The sequence below is a fragment of the Lissotriton helveticus genome, chromosome 3_2, assembly GCF_964261635.1.
Source record: "Lissotriton helveticus chromosome 3_2, aLisHel1.1, whole genome shotgun sequence".
NCBI lineage: Eukaryota > Metazoa > Chordata > Amphibia > Caudata > Salamandridae > Lissotriton > Lissotriton helveticus.
Window position 1 is genome coordinate 249361856 of NC_136062.1, and position 19540 is coordinate 249381395.

At 43.6% G+C, this 19540-nt stretch overlaps 1 protein-coding gene across 3 annotated transcripts; it reads left to right on the forward strand.

The window, feature by feature from the left end:
• The first annotated feature begins 1215 nt into the window (after positions 1-1215).
• Positions 1216-17519, forward strand: CYP1A1 (cytochrome P450 family 1 subfamily A member 1). 3 transcript variants are annotated; one of them, XM_078685135.1, is made up of 8 exons: positions 1216-1525; positions 1593-1986; positions 5212-6069; positions 6361-6487; positions 6948-7037; positions 7141-7264; positions 11478-11564; positions 15486-17519. In XM_078685135.1, exons 3-8 carry the CDS (start codon positions 5230-5232, stop codon positions 15787-15789), a joined length of 1572 nt encoding a protein of 523 aa, XP_078541261.1. In that variant the 5' UTR covers positions 1216-1525; positions 1593-1986; positions 5212-5229; the 3' UTR covers positions 15790-17519. The 3 variants fall into 3 exon arrangements, with proteins under 3 accessions (XP_078541261.1, XP_078541262.1, XP_078541263.1); XM_078685136.1 differs by having other exon boundaries at positions 1221-1845; positions 1890-1986; XM_078685137.1 differs by lacking the exon at positions 1593-1986 and having other exon boundaries at positions 1393-1525.
• The last annotated feature ends 2021 nt before the right edge of the window (positions 17520-19540 follow it).

The window sequence follows — 19540 nt, forward strand, 5'->3', positions numbered from 1 at the left end:
GACGTCTCCTCAGTTCTGGGCCCCTGACCTTACGTCATCATTGGGACCACTGATCCTAACTGACCTTGTGGTACCTTATCTCGTGCACCCTTTGTCTCTGACACTCCCACACAATATTCCCCACACACCGCCCCCACCAATACTCCAGCCCCATCCCTGTGTTTATAAAGTATATGTTGTTGCACATTCATTTTTCCCGCGGACCCCCGTCAGAATACTTTCCAAATGGTTTGTCTGGGCAAGATTCCTTTTATCTATATTTGTATGCAGGAAAAAAGTTCCAATGACGCACTGGTTTCATACAAGGTGTTGCACTCTATTCGTGAGAGTGGGTGAAGGAAGACACAGCCAACACGTGTTTCGCCCCCTTACATGGCCATCCGGCATGGGGCTTCCTCAGGGCGGGTAGGTATGTGTTTATTCACTTTCAGGGTCGTGGGTAGATAGATGAACACTGCATCCCGACCTGGCATTACGCCCACTATTTGAGAATAGTATACCTTGATATACCCACGATCCTGAAAGTGAATAAACACATACCTACCCGCCCTGAGGAAGCCCCATGCCGGATGGCAATGTAAGGGGGCGAAACACGTTTTGCCTGTGTCTTCCTTCACCAACTCTCATGAATAGAGTTCCCATAAATATACCAACACCTTGTGTGAAACCAGTGCGTCATTGCAATTGTTTCCCTGCAGAAAAATATAGATAAAAGGAATCTTGCCCAGACAAACCATTTGAAACTTGCTTACTTTAGGGGGTCAGGGGTTTCCCCCTGTCAAGGGCAGGAACCAAAAAAAAGAAGATCCTACGCTCAATCTCCAGGGAGTAGGCGTTTAGGACCTCTTAACCCTTTTTCCCAGAAACTATTCAGAATACTTTCCACCTCCAGCCTCCCTGTGTACATTCACTCCCTTGAAATGTTGAACTGTACGGCTCTGGGCTCCGGCTCCCACCGGAAGGGCTGCCTGGCACCTTGCCCCCCCCCCCCCCCCCCCTCCGTACCCCTCTCCCCCGTGCCTTGTAATTATTATATGCGCCACAGTGCCAGGACCGCTGCGTGCGCTCAGAGGTGCGTGCGAGGCTCGGGCTCCTCGCGGGGGGGCGGGGGTGTCGCAAGTGCCTGTGATTGTACTTTGGCCACATGACCCAGGGCGGGGAGCCAATCCGCGGGTGGAGAGGTGGATATAAGGGGTGGGCGTCTGCATAGCGCTCAGGGTGCTCTGCCTCCTACTCAGAGAGAGAAGTGATCAGCAGAGGTAGCTGCGCCATCCCAGCAGAAGACTGCACCGCGCTGCTGAGGCGGACCTGCATCCCTGCAGAGCGCCGGCACCAGCCCAGCTGTGCCCTGCACTCCCACAGCGGGGAAAGAAGAGCACCAGAGGGGAGGTACCTGCGCCAGCACAGCAGAGGTACCTGCGCCAGCCCTGCAGAGGTACCTGCGCCAGCCCAGCAGAGGTACCTGCGCCAGCCCTGCAGAGGTACCTGCGCCAGCCCTGCAGTTACCTGCGCCATCCCAGCAGAGGTACCTGCGCCAGCCCAGCAGAGGTACCTGCGCCAGCCCAGCAGAGGTACCTGCGGCAGCCCAGCAGAGGTACCTGCGCCAGCCCAGCAGAGGTACCTGCGCCAGCCCTGCAGAGCTACCTGCGCCAGCCCTGCAGTTACCTGCGCCATCCCAGCAGAGGTACCTGCGCCAGCCCAGCAGAGGTACCTGCGCCATCCCAGCAGAGGTACCTGCGCCATCCCAGCAGAGGTACCTGCGCCAGCCCAGCAGAGGTACCTGCGCCAGCCCAGCAGAGGTACCTGCGCCAGCCCAGCAGAGGTACCTGCGCCAGCCCAGCAGAGGTACCCGCACCATCTCTGAAAATCCCTGCACCATCCCAGCAGAGGTACCCGCACCATCTCTGAAAATCCCTGCACCATCCCTGCATATACCCGCACCCGCCCTGCATATACCTGCACAGAGCTCCTGGAGACAGCGTGCAGGTAAGAGCTCTCCCACCCCAATATCCTCCCAAATGTTGCTAAGACCCAAACAGGACACAGAGGGAAGCAGACATCCTGGGGAGGAAGACAGAGTTGGGGTCGGGTGGGGGGTAGCAGGAGGGAGACAGAAGAGCAGTAGGTGAGAGGTGCGAGCGGGAGAGGGGTGGGTTCAATAGGAGGGAGAGGGGCGGAGAGTACAGCGGGGGGGAGGAGGGGAGGTGGCGGCGATGAAGTGCAGCAGGAGGGGCGGCGATGAAGTGCAGCCAGCGGCGGCGCCATGGGCGCTATAACAGGGGAGCAGAGGAAGTGAAGTGCGCCTGAGAAGGAAGGAGGAAGAAGTGCAGCAAAACAAAAGTGGAGACTGTGTGGAGTGCAGCAGGAAAGCGGCGGGTGAAGTAAGGCACGTGGGAAGAAGTGCAACAGGTGGAGCAGCAGGGCAGGAGGGACAACACCAGTAGGATGAAATACTGAAAAAGATGCAGGAGACCAGGAAAGGGAGAGGGTTGCTGAGGGAAAGGAAGAAAGGTGTAGCGGGAGAGTGGGGGTGGCTGCAGAAGGAGAGGGTCACGGACAGCAGAAGAGCAGCGTTGCACCAGAGCAAGAGAGAAGGATGAAGTGCATCCCAAGGTGGACGCTGAAGTGCACCAGGTGAGGCGAGCTGGTGCGTCGCAGGAGAAGAGGAATAACGTGCATCAGAGCACGAGGGGAGAATAAAGTAAAGAGGACGCAGAGCAGTAAAGAAGGGGTAATGGCGGGCACGAGAAAGGACGTCGGAAGCACAATAAGAGAAAGGGATGACCTGGCGCATACGATTTGGCGCTTAAGTACAGCGGACGAGGGTTGAAGCAGAGCGGGAGAGAAGTGGTAAAGTATATCAGAAGATATGAGGTGAAACAACAAAAGAGGAGTGAAGTACACAAAGAGAAATTAGGTTAAAAAAACATATATTTGTTAATGTTGTGTGCAATGTGGCATTTCATAACATAAATAAATGCACAATTAATTTGTCATATGAGGTGATGAAATAACTCCTCAACGGCGGTTGTAAGCGCTATATAAGTACAAGTGCAATACATATAGTAAAAAGTTGTCGGCCAGGGATTTAAGGCTTCCATGTGTATTTTTGTTGTTGTTTTTTAGACACATGCGTGGTATGGGTAAATTGTGTTTCCTACCGGTGGCATATTCCACTCAGCTGCTAAAACCAGTGAAGCTCAGAAACACTTTAAAGATGCTTTGGCTACGATACGCTCCCTAATAAACCTCGCTGGTCTTCCAGAGAGGCATGTCGAGTTCTCTGCAGTGAGTCTAGCCCGCCCCTCGCCGAGCGGCCCACTCTGTTTTTTTTTTCCTTTTGGTGGAACACTACTGCCCCCCACTGTTCCAGTTTTGAACGCGCTTTCGACCCACGCATCGCCGGCTGGAATGCCGCCCTGCCCTCGCGCGCCACGCTGCCAGTGGCCGCCTCGATCACCCGGGCTTTTGGCACCACTTCAGGAGGCCAACATGGCGGCAGTTTGTGTGCAGGAAGTACTTTGCAAGTTAGCTGCAAAATAAAATCATGTCCTAAATTAACTTTATGCGTTTGGGGCTGCTGCTGAGGTTGGAGCACATTTCAGACTCAGTAAGATTACACAACATAATTCTGCGAGTGCTCCTTAGAATCTGCACTCTAGCAAATTCCTCAAAGAACTCCTGTGCCAAAAATTTCTACATAAAAAAACCCACTAGCGGAAATATAATGCAAAAGTGAATTTGTAATTGAAAACTTTATTTTTACATTTTCATTGATTTCCCCGTCGCGTCACATTTATTTTTAGGATGTTTCCTCCCTTTTTCTCATCACTATGATTACAAATTTCCCATAATCCAGAGCTGTCCACAGCTCATCCCTCACATCCCGTCCATTTTTTCAGAAATGTTACCCCCAGAATAAAACGGTGCAGACATGTACAGAGAAAAGTATCTTGCACACTTTCCTTTTCTTACTGTGAACGAGGCTGTCTTCGTTTTCATTTTCATACCATTAAGTTCTATAAAATACCCTGTTTCTAAAAACCGTATTGTTTAAGTTGTCCCTTTACGGAGTTTCCTTACGTGGCCAGTCCCCATTTTATGAAGTAAATCACTTCTATTTTTTTGTTTGTTTTATTTTACCAACGTTTGCTAGCATGTAAGCTTATAGCTACTGTGGCAAGATACCATTGTGAAGCCTTCTCAACAATTCTAATTGAGTTGGTAAGAATTGGTCAATACAGCACTACTTTGAGTGTGGATGGTAGGGGTACATGTTTCTTCTCTTACCACAATATGTGGTCAATCACACATGTCCCAGATCATACAGAATTAAACCCACCATTGGTAATACTGTTAAAAATTAAGAATCTTTGAAATCAAAGGGGCAGTGGAAGGGATAAGATGACCTCAGAATAGTGGGAACAAATAGTCTCCATCACTGTGTAGTTCCTGCATGAGGATGAACTGTGGTAAGTAGTTGGCCATGGGAATGTTCACACTCTTGACTGAGATGCACTGTGGGCTCAACTATATTTCTTTGGTAGTCAATGTTTTCTGCTGGAACTGTTTGCATAGACTCTCGGCTCCTATAACCAGTGCCTGTTCTTCACATAATTGTTTCGCTGTTCATTCAGAAGTGTCACTGATGCTGTCAGCATGTATGTCTGTGATGCAATGTGGGACTTTTTAGTTTTTTTTTTAAACAGGGCAGCTGTCAAACCGACCTAGGCTTTGGGTCCTCCTCTTTCAAACACTGGCTTTCTTCGACCAGTTCAAGACTTTGTTAATTGTGTCTTGGCTCAGGCCTGTAGAGTATTTATCGTTGACCTAATTCTATTGGCCTTTTGAGGTTTCCACCTTCACTTTAATACTTGCACTGAACAGCACGAGGGACTATTTTATTATTTTATATATATTATTTTATTTTTATACCTCTCTCTCTGCCCCTGCTGGGTCTCTCTCACGTGTCTAGCTCTAATGTGCTAGTGCTGCACGCATTAGCACATTAAACCCAGACCAGCTGGCTTTGCAAATCTTGTTTTGAATGTACTGAATGTGAATGTATGTAGTGGTACTTGTATGTTATGAGCAGATAGTAACACAAGTCTATAGTCATAAAGGTGCATTTTGTAAACCATCTGAAACTGTTTATTTTCTTCATTATAACTCAAAGATGATTTTCCCTTATTTCCTTTGTCTTCTTGACAGCTTCTGTGATCTGCAGAGATGGCCTGCTTTCTACTGCCCCTGGTAGGGACCACCTCAGTTGACCAGCTCCTTTTTGCCACTACCTTTTTATGTTTGGTGTTCCTGTTTCTACGTTCCTTCCACAAGAAGATCCCAAAGGGACTCAAGAAGGTACCTGGCCCTAGACCATACCCGCTGATCGGCAATGTGCTGAAGCTGGGCAAGAACCCGCACCTTAGCCTTACAGAGATGGCCCTGACCTACGGCGAGGTGATGCAGATCCAGATCGGCATGCGCTCAGTGCTGGTGCTGAGCGGGCTCGACACTATCAAACAGGCCCTGGTCAGGCAAGGAGATGACTTCGCTGGACGGCCAGACCTCTACACCTTCCGCCACGTTGGTGATGGCCAGAGTCTGGCATTCAGCAGCGACTGTGGTGAGGTATGGAAGGCCCGTCGTAGACTTGCCCAGAGTGCTCTAAAGGCCTTTGCTTCTGCACCCTGCACTGGTTCTTCCTGCTCCTGCCTGGTAGAGGAGTACATTTGCAAAGAGGCCGACTACCTGGTCAGCAAGTTTGCAGAACTAATGGAGTCACAGGGTGGCTTTGACCCATGCCGCTACGTTGTGGTATCGGTTGCCAATGTAATTAGTACAATGTGCTTTGCCACCCGCTATAGCCACGAAGACCAGGAGCTGGTTAGCCTGGTGGATCTGACTGATGAGTTTGGGAGGGCTGCAGGCTCTGGGAACCCAGCCGACTTCATTCCTATATTCCAGTACTTGCCAAGCCGCAGCATGGAGAATTTCAAGCGTGTCAATGCTAAAGTGTTGGCCTTTATACAGCGGCTGGTCAAGCAGCACTACCAGAACTTTGACAAGGTAAGTGGCAAGTCCTCCGTTTTAGGAGTCTCCTATAAAGGGGGTACTGTACAGCACACTTGAGAGAATAACCTAAGCAAGGTATCAAATAAACGTTGCAATAGAGGGAGATGTCCATGGGGAGGGACATGTAATAAGGGTCAGAATTACACATGTTGCGTAGAGGTAACAGACGAGGTCTGCTCTTTTTTTGGTTCTCCTTCTTTTGAATCTCTCTCATTATCATTCCCCACTCTCTGCTGGTCTATGGCCACCCCCAACACTGTTTTAACTTTCTGGCCTGTCCTCCAGGATAATATCCGGGACATAACAGACTCTCTGATCGACCACTGCCAGGAGAAGAAGGTGGACGAGAACGCCAACATCCAGATGTCCGACCAGAAGATAGTCAACATTGTCAATGATCTTTTCGGAGCTGGTAAGCCTTCAAGCTCTTTGTTACCCTAATTCAGAAAATGACACCTGCAAAAATAAGTAACCTTAACAAAGGGACAGTGGATTAGAGAACTCCTGTCAGTGAAGTACATATAAACTAGACAACAGCTCAGTGGGGCCAGATCGTACCTCATCTTAATGGGCCAGCCCAAACCACACTTTGTAGTGTGTGTAAATGTAAAACCAACCAGCAGCATCCGTTCTTAGAGCTGCCCAGAATAACAAACAAGCTGTGTCCCAGGAGGTGATCGCATATGTATGGGAAAGTGTTGGAGAGGGGTGACTTAACAAAGCATTCTAGGCAAACTATACATGTGTGACAGCAGCTCCCATCCACCCAAAACTGCAGATTTAACTTATGTGCACCATGATAGTTCCAGACCCGCCTCTTCTCGTAAAGTCATCCTCTGCTCACCTCCATCTTTTTCCGTCTTCTTTGCTAGGGTTTGACACAGTCACAACAGCCCTATCCTGGAGTCTCATGTACCTTGTGGCTTATCCAGAAATACAGAAGAAACTGCAGGCAGAGCTGGGTAAGTGGTATATGCACCATAAGTTTCCCCTCTGCTAGAAGTGCGCCTGCATGCCCTGGGCCAAACATTAGCCTGGCCCTGACCTATCTGGTATTTTCCACAGATCACATCATTGGCAAAGAGAGAAGGCCCAGGGTGTCGGACAAGGCCATGCTGCCATACGCCGAAGCATTCATCTTGGAGATGTTCCGCCATTCATCCTTTGTGCCTTTCACAATCCCACACAGGTAAGTCCCTGAACTGTCACCCATTTATGTTACAGTAATGTAGTCTTTTCTTCAACTTCACGACACAAGGAGGTTCAGGCATTATCCTGCTTTGCATAGCAAAGACTGCCTTCTTCGAAAGGCCGGAGCCAATGAGATCTTTTAGAGGTTGTGACCTATCAGTAGAGCTCAGGATTCCCTTGTGAGGATATGTGAATTCCCTGTCCTGTCCTACCCCTTTAGCTGAACTTGTTTAATTTTATTAGTTGATTAGATAGCTCAGGATATCAACAGACTTACTGCAAAAATGTTGTGTCCCTTTTTTCTGGAATACCAGGAGGAACCATACGTCTTTCCAAGACCAATAAAAGGAGTAGCACTCAAAGAGTAATAATCACACCTATCATGAGTTGGTACAGATATATCCCAAGTGCCATACACGTTTTTACAGCTCAGGATGGCATACACTTTCATGGCTCTAAGCTTTTCTATTGCATTACAAACATGTATTATTATAGCGGGTTTGCAAAGCGCACACCAGATGGAGTTAATTTGTACTTTTATAGTCCCTTTTTCCAAATAGCTGTATATGATTTTTCGGTCTGGCCAGCTTTAGCTGTTTGGACAGCCAATTATTTTTCCCAAGAATTGTTTTTTTTACAAGAATTCATACCTAATCTACAATATATAGCTGGGTTTTTGGTCAGTTCTTCATTAATTGGTCAGTTAAATTATCATTCCCGTTTTGCTTCCACTCATCACAGCATATGCAATGGATCAGTATTTGCACCCTTTACTTGTAGTGACGGCACTCTGCCTCTTCCCTTAGTTCGCATTTGCCTAATTAAAAATGTTCTTATCTCGTCAGAGTTTAGTAGCAGGGCTGGTTGTAAGTGTTAAAGTTGCTGTTATTGGATAACTATGTGGATTTTTGTAATACAATTAAGTATTATTAAACTGAATACTCTGCCAAGGACAATCCTATGGACAACCCTATTGGCTTTGCCAATGTTTGTTTCCTATGCATATATGTATTGCAGACGCCCATTACCCCCTATTTACATTAATACTTACTTAACCACAACTCCACATGTTCTCGAACTGCGCAAACGAGTCCACTGTGGCACGCTCCACTTTAAACATATGGATACCTACAAGCCTTCAGATACTGCTGACCTCATTGCCAGGCACAATTCGCTCTAATGCAGGGGTTGGCCAAACCCCAGAGAGGCTGGGAGCCTGGGAAGGCCCCCGCTTCCGCAGAGGCTACAGCAGCAGGAAATTAATCAAGAGTTCCGCCTAGAAAAGCACGTGCAAACTCCTATAAAATACTGAGTGAAAACCACATGTCCCATTAAGGGACCACAGATTTGGCCTCTGGCCTTTTAACTCTGAAGGCTTGAGGCTGAGGCCACAGGACAGATTTTTCGCTACCGCAGACATGTTTTGCAAGCAGTGATCCACTGCTATAAATCTGATGCATGTTTAAAAGCAATTGTTTAAATCCTAAGAAAACATGTAGCCTGCCGTGCAACGAGGCATAATTCAAATCAGATTCAGCCCAGAGGCAGCGGAACTGAAGTCCTTTCAGAGTGCTTCAGTTTTTATGGTTTGCACAATGGACACTACGCTGCCTTGTTATTACCCGTAGTCAGGTTCTCTGCATAGTGAAGGCAAAAGTTCAAATAAAACAAGGTACCATTGGCAATGCAAGTAGGTATGGCTTTAAAGTAATGTGTATGGTAATAGGAAGCATTACAAACCAGACCTAAACATCCATGTAGGTTAATAGCTGCCCCCCCTGCCATCTGTGCTGCTGCCAGAGAAAAACTAAATAACTTATCTAGTTATCTTAAACACTTTAGTAGCATTCAATTGTCATGTGTGTGCCCCTGAAAGTTCAGGCTTAGGAAACTGAATAAATAAACAAGCATCTGCAATGCAATTCGTCTTGCATTTATGCAAGTTTGAGCTATTGTCATTTGAAATGACAAGGCCTTTTATTTATGTTCTGGTTTTTAAAACCTAAATAAAAGGCATTGTCATTTACAATGCCAATAGCTTAAACTCTCGCAAATGCGAGACCTATTGGATTCCAAATACCTGATGGCATCAGTGAGTTGCCCCCTTCTGTCTCCCATGTCCACTGAAGAGCTTCCCGTTTGCTACAAGGTAAATGAATAAGCCAGTGGTCACAACTGTGCACGAGAAGCCCTCCTGCAGTAAGAGAAACTTATTAAAGAAAATAGTGCTTACATATTAAGGAAGACGTACCGTGTAACAACCGTAGTAAAAGGGCCAGTCTTCATGGGAGGTTACAAATGAAGACAAGGCGGTACTAAGAAGGGACAAACAAGCCTAATAACAAATCAGATGCCAGTATTTAATCGCTTCTCTGCGGCGGACATTCCGCTACAGTGCGGAAAAAAATGACGCGGGCGCAGGTTGGACGGCCGGTGGCTGTCCTCCGCACACTCCTACCGTGACGGCCGTCCGACGCATGGGAAAGGTTAAGAAGGACAATGACGAAAGCAAATGACAAATATGAACAGAGAGTGGGCGGGGCTTCAAGTACATACTCTAATACAGCATCAGCTGTGTGGTGGGCAATCACTTTTTTTGTGGAAGCACACAACTTCTGCCCAATCAAAATATGTACTCTTGTCTCAGCTGTGTGTAGGGCAAGCTTTTTCTTGCAGAATCCCACAACTTCTGCCCAATCAACACATGTACTCCTGACTCCCCACATGTAGACGGAGGCATAGCCCTTCCCTAGTGTTGCTCACATAATTATCTGGTGACAGCTGCACTGTCAAGCCAGACCGTAAACAGTACAGATCTATTAAACATCCTTCTTTTCCTACCTGAAGACCCATGACATGCACGTGATTAAGTGGTTTTCTAGTTTCTGTTGGTTTGAGTGTTCGGACTACAAGTCATATGAATGTTCAGTGTTTGGTATTTCTTTTAGTTTATTTGAGCTTAAAATCAGCTTCATTTCATTTCTAGATTCACTGCAGTGTTTGGTTACAGTTTCACTGTCTGGACTGAGATCGGTGCTGTTTTAAGTATTTGATTTTAGTTTGTGCTTGATTTCAGTTTATTTTAACCCACCTTACTGGTATTTAAAAACAAGAATAAAAAAGAAGCAAAACAGTCACATTTCTGCACCAACAACGTACATCAGGAGTTACTTTCACTATTTATGTTAGGTGCAGTGTTTAATTGTAGTTTCTTATTAGGTTGAGTGTTTTAGTTTGTGTGTTTTATTTAATCTTTAGCGTTTGATTTCAGTTAATTTTTACATTCACTCAATTTTTATGATACGTTTAGTGCTTTGTAACAGTTCAACCTTCGATTTGTTGTCTAAATCCATATGAATTTTCAGTCATTGGTTTCAGTGTAAATTTAAAATGTTTGGTATGTGATGTCAGTAATTTATTTTAGTTTGATGGTAATAAGTGCTTGATAACTGTTAGCATGTGCATTTAGTTTTAAATATTAAACATGAAAGCGTTTGATTTAAGTTTTGCTTTACTGTCTTAATTTGTCATGCAATGTTCAGTGATAATTCACGTTCAATGTCAGTGTTGAAGTTTGAATTCAGTTTCATTGTTGGATTTTAGTGCCACATTTGTTCATTTGAGTTTCATGGCATTTACAGACATCGATTTAATTTTCATGGTAGTTTCAATGTTTCATTTCAGTTTTCATTCCCATGCCTGTTAGTTTCAGGATTAACACACAATCTAGAATCAGAAAGAATACAGCGAGGGGTAGCTCTATAACACACGTTTAAACCTTACATAAGCAATAGCCTGTTGGGAAATCTCAAATGTATTTTTATGTGATGAATTGGTTATATCCTACCGGTCTTTCAGCGGTATTGTCCTTTCAGAACAACTCCTGAATCATCTATGGTCAGTCCACCTCAAGGGTATGTGAACACCAAACACTACCTCCTTATTGTCAACTATTTCTAATTTTTAAGGCCGAGGATACTATTTAGCAAAAATCAAGCCACATACCTCAACATTCGCTCACAGAAGGTGGTATTTGCTTCTGAAACCCTTACCATACTTAATGCTCTGAATTTCTGTGACATAAAACTTATAAGCTATAGTATAACTTCATGTAAGTTTAAGATTTACTGGTTTACATAATTTATCTTCTTTGAACAGACTGACTGTGGTTTGGACTGTTTTGTAAGTTGTTTTGACATTCTGTCTTTCAGCACGACAAGAAACACTTCCTTGAATGGTTACTACGTTCCCAAGGACACCTGTGTGTTTGTGAACCAGTGGCAAGTGAACCACGATGAGTAAGTAGTCTTGCAAAAAGGCAAATTGGCTCAACAAGACCATAACCGTATTTGGATCTGAAAGGGGAAGTCGAAGTCTCACAGTGCCTGAGGGTGTCTTCCATCTGTTGGTGATCAAACCCTCTGATCTCAATACTGTCTTCATACCTCAATTCAATTATGTTTAGATAGTTTCAAATATAAAATCCTTGTTTAAAATATATAATCACTTTCTCAGTATGACAAAATTGTCCAAACTTTCTTTCAATGAGTCAATCAATTCTTGTATAGTGCATCTTGTCACCCCATGGGGCCTCCAGGTGCTGGAGTTTTGTGATCCTTTGTCAAACACCCATGTCTTGAGCTTCTTCCGGAAGTCTTCCAATGAGGGGGCGTTTCGCATCCTTACATTGGACTAAGATGACCCTTAAAAAGATGAAGCAAATAAGTCAATTATTTGTGTTCTTACTGAATTTGTTACCCATACTCTGGCAGGAGCAAAAACGAGTTTCTGTCCATGTTTTCTTTGAAGCAAAATTTCAAATTTTGCCGGAACACTTTTGTGGGTGAGTGGGACCGTGTTAGGATCTGAATAAATATTGTGTGTTCCTTCAGAGCAAGGGTCTGGTGTGATGTGCACCAAAATTGAAAATAAAATGCACACGCTTAACACTCTGTATGAAAGAAGATGTAAATACAGAAATATAAGAGCAACCAATTTTAAGTGCCAGTTCAGAGTAACATATACTTCCAAATTACACTATCACTCAAAGTTTTTTTTCATAACTAAACGGTTTTGATGGTTTCTCCATTATGGTTTTGTGAAATACAGGCGTCAATTTTAGAATGGCTTTAGATGGCCCTCTAGCTTTGCACCAATAGCACTGATTAACCCCCACATGGTTTAAGGCTACAGCAAGAAACTAATATGAACGAGAAGAAAACTTCAGCTTTTAATAAGAGTGCAGTGCCATTACATGGACTCTCTGGCCAAAGAGAGATCTAACTAGCTCAGTAAACCTGTGCCTTGAACACACCTCTTCCCCATAGCAGTGGTTCTCACCTGTACTGCCTCAACATATCCATCTGCCAGTCCCATTAGCACTTCCAGATGTGGATAATTTACTCTTGGCATCTTAAAATAAGAATGACCCTGCCCTGGAACCTTAACCACTCCTTGGGGCTTCAAGAAGACCATCTTGTAATTCCCTCATGGTGTACTTCTATAAGTGCAGTCTCCCATGTGTGTTGATATTTGATTTGAAATGTTCACAGAATCACAATTTAAAAATGAAGGTGATGGGTGCACGCGTACTCAAAAGCAAAGAACTATATTTTAGCCGTTAGGTTACAAAATGTATATTTTGCTAGCCTTCTGGAACAAAAGTATTTTAGATTTTGAGTCTCGTCTAAGCCATATATTAGTAGGTAATGCTAAGCATTGACTTCTATAGTTTCATTAGTACAAGTGCCCAAATACCTGTATTTTTTTGGGCTGCTGGTTTAAGTAACAGAAACCCTATTGAAAAACTCCAAGTATATTCTGCGTCTCTCACATAGAGATATTTGAACATTTGCTGTTGAATATTGAGAACCATAAGTCCGCTTTTAGCCATCACTCTACTCCTAATGAGCTCTAAAAGGTGGAAAACGCGTTACGTTGTAATTATAAAAAAGCTCATCCTGTAACTTCAGAAATATACTAAGGAAAACCCTGAGAAAGTTTAAGAATTTAAAGCAAAATGAGCACTGAGACAGAACGGAATGAAGGCTCATAAAAGAAGGTGGCTACTACATCATGTGTGTTGCAGGGTGACACCTGAAAATTATTTGTTCATTTTTGTTGAACATATGTTCACCCATCACCTTCGTTTTGCCTTTAAGAAAAATTTCAAACAGCAGCTCCTCTAATCCAAAAAGCTAGCAAACCCTAAACGTAAGGAACGAGACAATATATCTTCAAGGTGCAATGCAAATTGGAAGGGGATTGAGGCAAAACAGATTGAACCTATCTTTTAGTGGAGTATTTAGTAATGAAATTTGCAAGGTGCTAGGGACCGTAGACTCAATACCCCTAATCCTCCAGAGATACACACAAATCTCTCAATATCAAAACAACACAGTGGTCCAGCACACTTGATTCCTATTTGCAAAATAATTAATACCGTTTTCACAGAATTGATCCTTGTTATGTCTTAAACATTCTTTTCACATAATCAATTCTCATATTTGAGCAAAAAAGGCTATTCAGTAGAAGTGTTCTTTTTAGATTCTTTATTGAAGACTTTTCTTTTCAGACAGGGTAAAAACCGTAGCCAAAGCGTTTCGTCCTCGCGGACTACTTCAGGGCTACAAACAACTTACATATATACAAAAATACTTACCATGAATTATTCCATCTTTACTTTATAAACATTAAAAATACATTTACAATCCATTTTATTCTAAAAACCCACTCATTAGAACTACATATTTTATAATATTTTCTATAAACAAGGTGATCATTGAAAGAGCTGTGTAAAGCATGAATATCATGACCAAACAACATTCAGAAATATTCTTCAGATTTTGCCACTTTTTATATAAACCTGAATTTATCTTCAGAGTGTATTACATAAACACTTTTCACTACTTTTTATCAAACTTCCGTGTCCCTGGTGGAGAGGGGCACAGGCATAATTGTCCCAGAAGTAGTGACATTCCCTAATATAATTGAAAAATGATATTCTTACCAAAAACAATGCACAACGCTACATCTCAATAAAGGATAAGAACAGGGTGCATTGTTTTTGGTAAGAATATCATTTTTCAATTATGTTAGGGAATGTCACTAGTTGTGGGACAATAATGCCTGGTAAGCCAGGTCTATATAAAATGTGGCAAAATCAGCAGAATATTTCTGAATGTTGTTTGGTCATGAGAGTCATGCTTTACACAGCTCCTTTAATGATCATCTTGCTTATAGAAAATGTTATAAAATATGTATTTCTAATGAGTTGGTTTTTAAAATAATATGTATTGTAATTGTATTTTTAATGTTTATAAAGTAAAAATGGTATAATTCATGGGAAGTAATTTTGTGTATATATATGTTTTTTGTAGCCCTGAAGAAGTCTGCGTTGGCTACGGTTTTTACCCTGTCTGAAAAAGAAGTCTTCAATAAAGAATCTAAAAAGAACACTTCTGCTGAATTGCCTTTTTTGCTCAAATATGAGAATTAATTATGTGAAAAGAATGTTTAAGACATAGCAAAGATCACTTCTGTGAAAACGTTATTAATTATTTTGTAAATCTGAATCAAGTGTGCTGGACCACTGTGTTGTTTTGAAACCTTCAAGGTGCATTTATGTGGAGTTAAGACTAGTAAATCTATACTTCTTCTACATGCACTTACATTTCAGTATTGGGTCCCTTGATATTCTGTCCACAATAGTAGCATATGCTGGTGTTCCTAGCCTCAGTATTCTGCACAATCCCGACATCAACACATTGCTGTGCTGCTTACTCACTTGGGATGGTTGAATCAGACGAATTTCCATGGAAGGATGGAAGAGTAGCTCAGGCAAGAAGAGCAAGGTAGCTCCGCCCGCTCCTTGGGTGTGAAAGGCATTGTAGTCTCTTCTAGTATTTGGTAGTTTGTTCTTGTGATAGATCATTCAGCCTCCTACTAGTGCCGCTTTACCACAATTCTATGCATCTGTTTTAAGGCGTCGACACAAGAAGGAATCAGAATTTTCAAGAAAGTCCATGTTGCTAGGGGAAGACCAAATGTAATTTGTTCTTGCTCAGGGATTAGATAATCTTGCACAGGAGTTGCATCTAATAGTTCTTTGCTGTAGACTTTTTGCTATAGAAGGACTTGTATACAACTCCAAATATGATTGTAGCTTGCAGTGAGACCATACGACCAGAACTTTAAGTTGTTGTCTTGTGTCTTTGCAGGAAGATCTGGAAGGATCCGTTCACATTTAATCCGGATCGCTTCCTCTCTGCTGAGGGGACCAGTGTGAACAAGACTGAGGCTGAAAAAGTCATGACGTTTGGCCTGGGAAAAAGGCGATGCATCGGGGAGCACATCGGCCGCATGGAGGTCTTCCTCTTCCTCACCACCTTAGTTCAGCAGCTTGAGTTTAGCTTGGCCGATGACGAGAAGCCTGACATGTCTGCTGACTATGGGCTAACCATGAAGCACAAGCGGTGCATGATGCATGCACGGCCACGGTTTCAGATTGAGAGTGCTAAGTGAAAACTTGGCATGGAACTGTTACCCCTCAATCGTCTTGGTTGGTGGGGTGGGGAGTGAGGCAGGTTACTGTCAGCAGTGAAGGATATCAATCCAGGAACAAGGCAGATTGCAACAACCGACAGTATGCAGCCTCCAGGAGATCAAAGCGGTCTCACCTGCATGGGGCCTTCTGAACCAGCAGATTAGGATGACACCAGCAGTTGAAAGCAAATATCACAACAAGTAGCCTGTTATTTGAGAAGAAAATGTGAAACCAATTTGATAACTCATCACATGTACAGATCCTGGCGATGGGGGTATGGGAATTTAAGACATACTTGGAGAAAGGACCAGAGTGCAGTTTGAAGTATTTTCACTACTGACATAACAAAGTATGCCAGAGCCGCCTTATGCTTGCAGCGGGTGCCTGCTGTTGCCCACCAGTGACTTTTTTTCTTCCAATCAAGCTTTTTATATGAAATGCAAACTATTGTCATCACATTATGGTTGTCATTGTGCAGAGGGGTTTGCAACGTAGAGATGGCTCATGGATACTGTGTGTGTGAATGGGACAGACTCACTGTGTTCTTGTACTGCAGAGGTACCTAACGTGTTCTGTTGGTAAGACGTACTTGGACTGCAGTTCTACACAAAGCAACCCTCTCAAAATGCTGCAATCGACCACCAACCTGATCATATTGAACAGGTGTGTACATATAGATATGCAATATATGTTAATAAATAAGCATAGCATATTGGATTTTGCTAGCCCACTTTCAACTTCTTATCACAGATAATCTACAAAGAGAATTTTATTGAAGTTAGATGGTAGTAGGTAAAATCGCAATCATCAGATACATGTGTTACTAGATAATGTCTTGTGGGTCAGTAGTATTTTTTTCAGAAAGAGTTACATTGCATATACCATAGGCAAATTTACATTAACAAATCAGAGAGAATATTCAAATGGTAACTTACAACGCAAGGGTAAAATTAATTATGGTATAATAATGCAATTGACGACTTCCTGTAGCACTTACAACCTCTCAGTTTTCAAGAAGTCCTGCTGAAAAAGTGACATGGTTTGAAATGTTGCTAGAAACCAAAGATATTATTATTAGACCATAATACAAGTGACATGTCTTGCACTTTAAAATACATTAAAATAATTCTAGGCTTTGCCTTAGTTGGAATAATAAATTCACAATAATGAGGTTACTCATTTAAATTACGAAAAATGCTTTACAGGTATGACATTCCCATTTATTCCAGGTTTTGAAACCACCGCTCTTTGTGCAATAAAAATAGCCGAGCATTGTGGTTTTTTTTTACAATACATATATATGTGTAGGCTGGAAAATAGTATTTGGAGACTGTGAATGTAACTCAGCGCCTAGGTTGCCGTAGCGCTCCCATGTGACAGGAAGAGTCTACAGAAAGTCTGTGACCTCCCATGGAGTCATGTCACAAGGACAGCTAACTACGGAATCATGTGGCTTTCTTATTACAAGGCAAGACATGCTGGTGGCGGTGATAGTGCTCTGTAACACTGCAGGAACATTCATACAAAGCAACTACATCCTGTAATTACCACATTGCTGTCTGTCTGACCAAGGGCTTTATCGTGTTAGTATGCTTTCAGGGGGAAGTAAATCTATATTTTCATACTTAAGAAGGTTCAAATACATGTTAAGTGAAGGATAATTGAGCCAATGTTTAATCTCTGTGAGATAATTACAAAATAAAGATTTGGTCCTATTTTATGCACTTTTAAGTGATCATTGTACGCATACACATGGTACAGCTGCCTGCCTTTTCTGCATTCCATTACCAAGGCCACTGGTGTTAGGTAACACACTGCCTATTGTACCCGGGACAGTCCAATGGGTCACTCTATGAGTGATGATTAATAGTTTCTAGTTTTCGCCAATACCTCTAGAATTGAGTACAATTTTAAATGTTTTTTATAGATTTTTTTTGGCCATCCCTCTTTATACATTTGTCTGTTGTGTCGCTGATATTTTTCCTGTGCCCACTAGAGCATAAATCATGGGGGAATGGGTTAACCTACTTTACCCATTGGCTAACATCACTGTGAGTGACTCCATTGTGCTCTTTCAGAAGGAGCACATCCGCACATTAAAAGTACCCTCAGTGCCAGGGACAGTAAACTATGGCAATATGTTCTTGAGACCAAAACATATTCGTGCCTTAGTCCAGTGTGTTTTCCAATATTGACATGGCCACGGTTGTTCCCACAATGTACTATTAAGTCAAAAGAAAGGCCAAATGTCAGACTGAAGTTCTTTATAGTAGAACTCATAAAAACATGCAAGCAGTAGTCCAAGCATGCTTCTCTTTTTGACGGCGAGGCCTTCCATGGATTTTCACGGTACTCTTTGGAGAACAAAACTTAGTAGCTGGTAGTAAAATACCTGCAAGTTTGGGTTAGTTTGAGGGGGTTATGGTGGGCCGTGCACATGGACTAGGGTCGAGACCAGTGTGAAAACAGAAACACGAGGCTCACGAGTGTCTGAGCTTACAGAATGTGCCAACATTATATACTAGAGTGTCTGTCCCCTCCCCCCCCCTTCCTCCCATCAATCTTCTCTCCTCCTTCAATCCCTCCGTCTTCCCACCCACAGCCCCATGCAGTGTATATTTTTACAGGCCACAACACGGGCCCTGGGTCTTGGGGACTTGGAACCAGCTCCGCTCGTTTACTAGGCCTGTGAGTGGTTTCGCCAGGGACTGGAATAAGCAGTTCTGGTGAGTCCTGGGTCTTGCAATCTGGTGATGCTGTCGGGCTCTTTCCATCTTCCCTTTTTCTTCGTGTCGGGTTCATCACCCTGGTCCAGCCAGTGCCAGTTCTTCCTTGATTCCTCATGTAATAGTGTTGACAGCCTCACTTGTCTTCCCCCTTGAGTGAAATAGTCTAGTGCAGAGAAAAATCCCCCATACATCTCTGTTTCTGTAGAGAGGGCCGGCCCAACCTCTCATGCTACCAGAGCCTGATGGAGTAACTGAGCTGAGTGGGCCGTCCTTCAATCTCAGTGCCTACCGGTCTCAGGATGGGGTAATATTTCCAGGGAACCAGCAAATGGAGGAGCTGGGTCAGTAAGAGAGTAAAGGGTCGCCGCATACCCATACATTTAACTGTAAAGGAAATTCATGCAAGGAATACCGGGAGAAAAAATCCGCGTTCGGTTGCGAATGCCCTACAAACGACCATGCACAAAGCAGGTGACCGCAAGGAAAGGAATCATCTGAGAACTGTAGTTTGGCTCCCTATGATAAGCCAGCAAAGGGAGGGGCCTGGTCAGTGTAGAGTAGCGGTTAGTGTTGTGGGCAATCAACAACCCATTTAATTGTGCCACACTCCTTGTCCAGGGTGGAGTGATTGGCTTCTCTGGAATGGAGTTTTCTACTAAAGTAAACTACCGGTCCTTCTTGCGCTGTGACAACACTGCCTCCAACCTCACCCTGGAGGCCTATGTCTAGGGAGGACATGGTTTGTCAATCACTTGAAGTATGCTTTAAGCTAGAAAAAGTTCCAATGCAGAAGAATGTAGGGGATGGCAGTTTGTGAGGAACAGAGTTCTTTAAGAGATTGGTCAAGGGAGCAAAGATAGTTTCAAAGTTAGGGACAAGCCTATAATATCCCTACTATCCCTAAGCTTGCACTCATATGCTTCTTAGCTTGGGTGAGTGGTGTGTCTGTAATTGCTACTAGTTTGACTACTAGTTTGATTGCACCATTCTCCTAGACTAA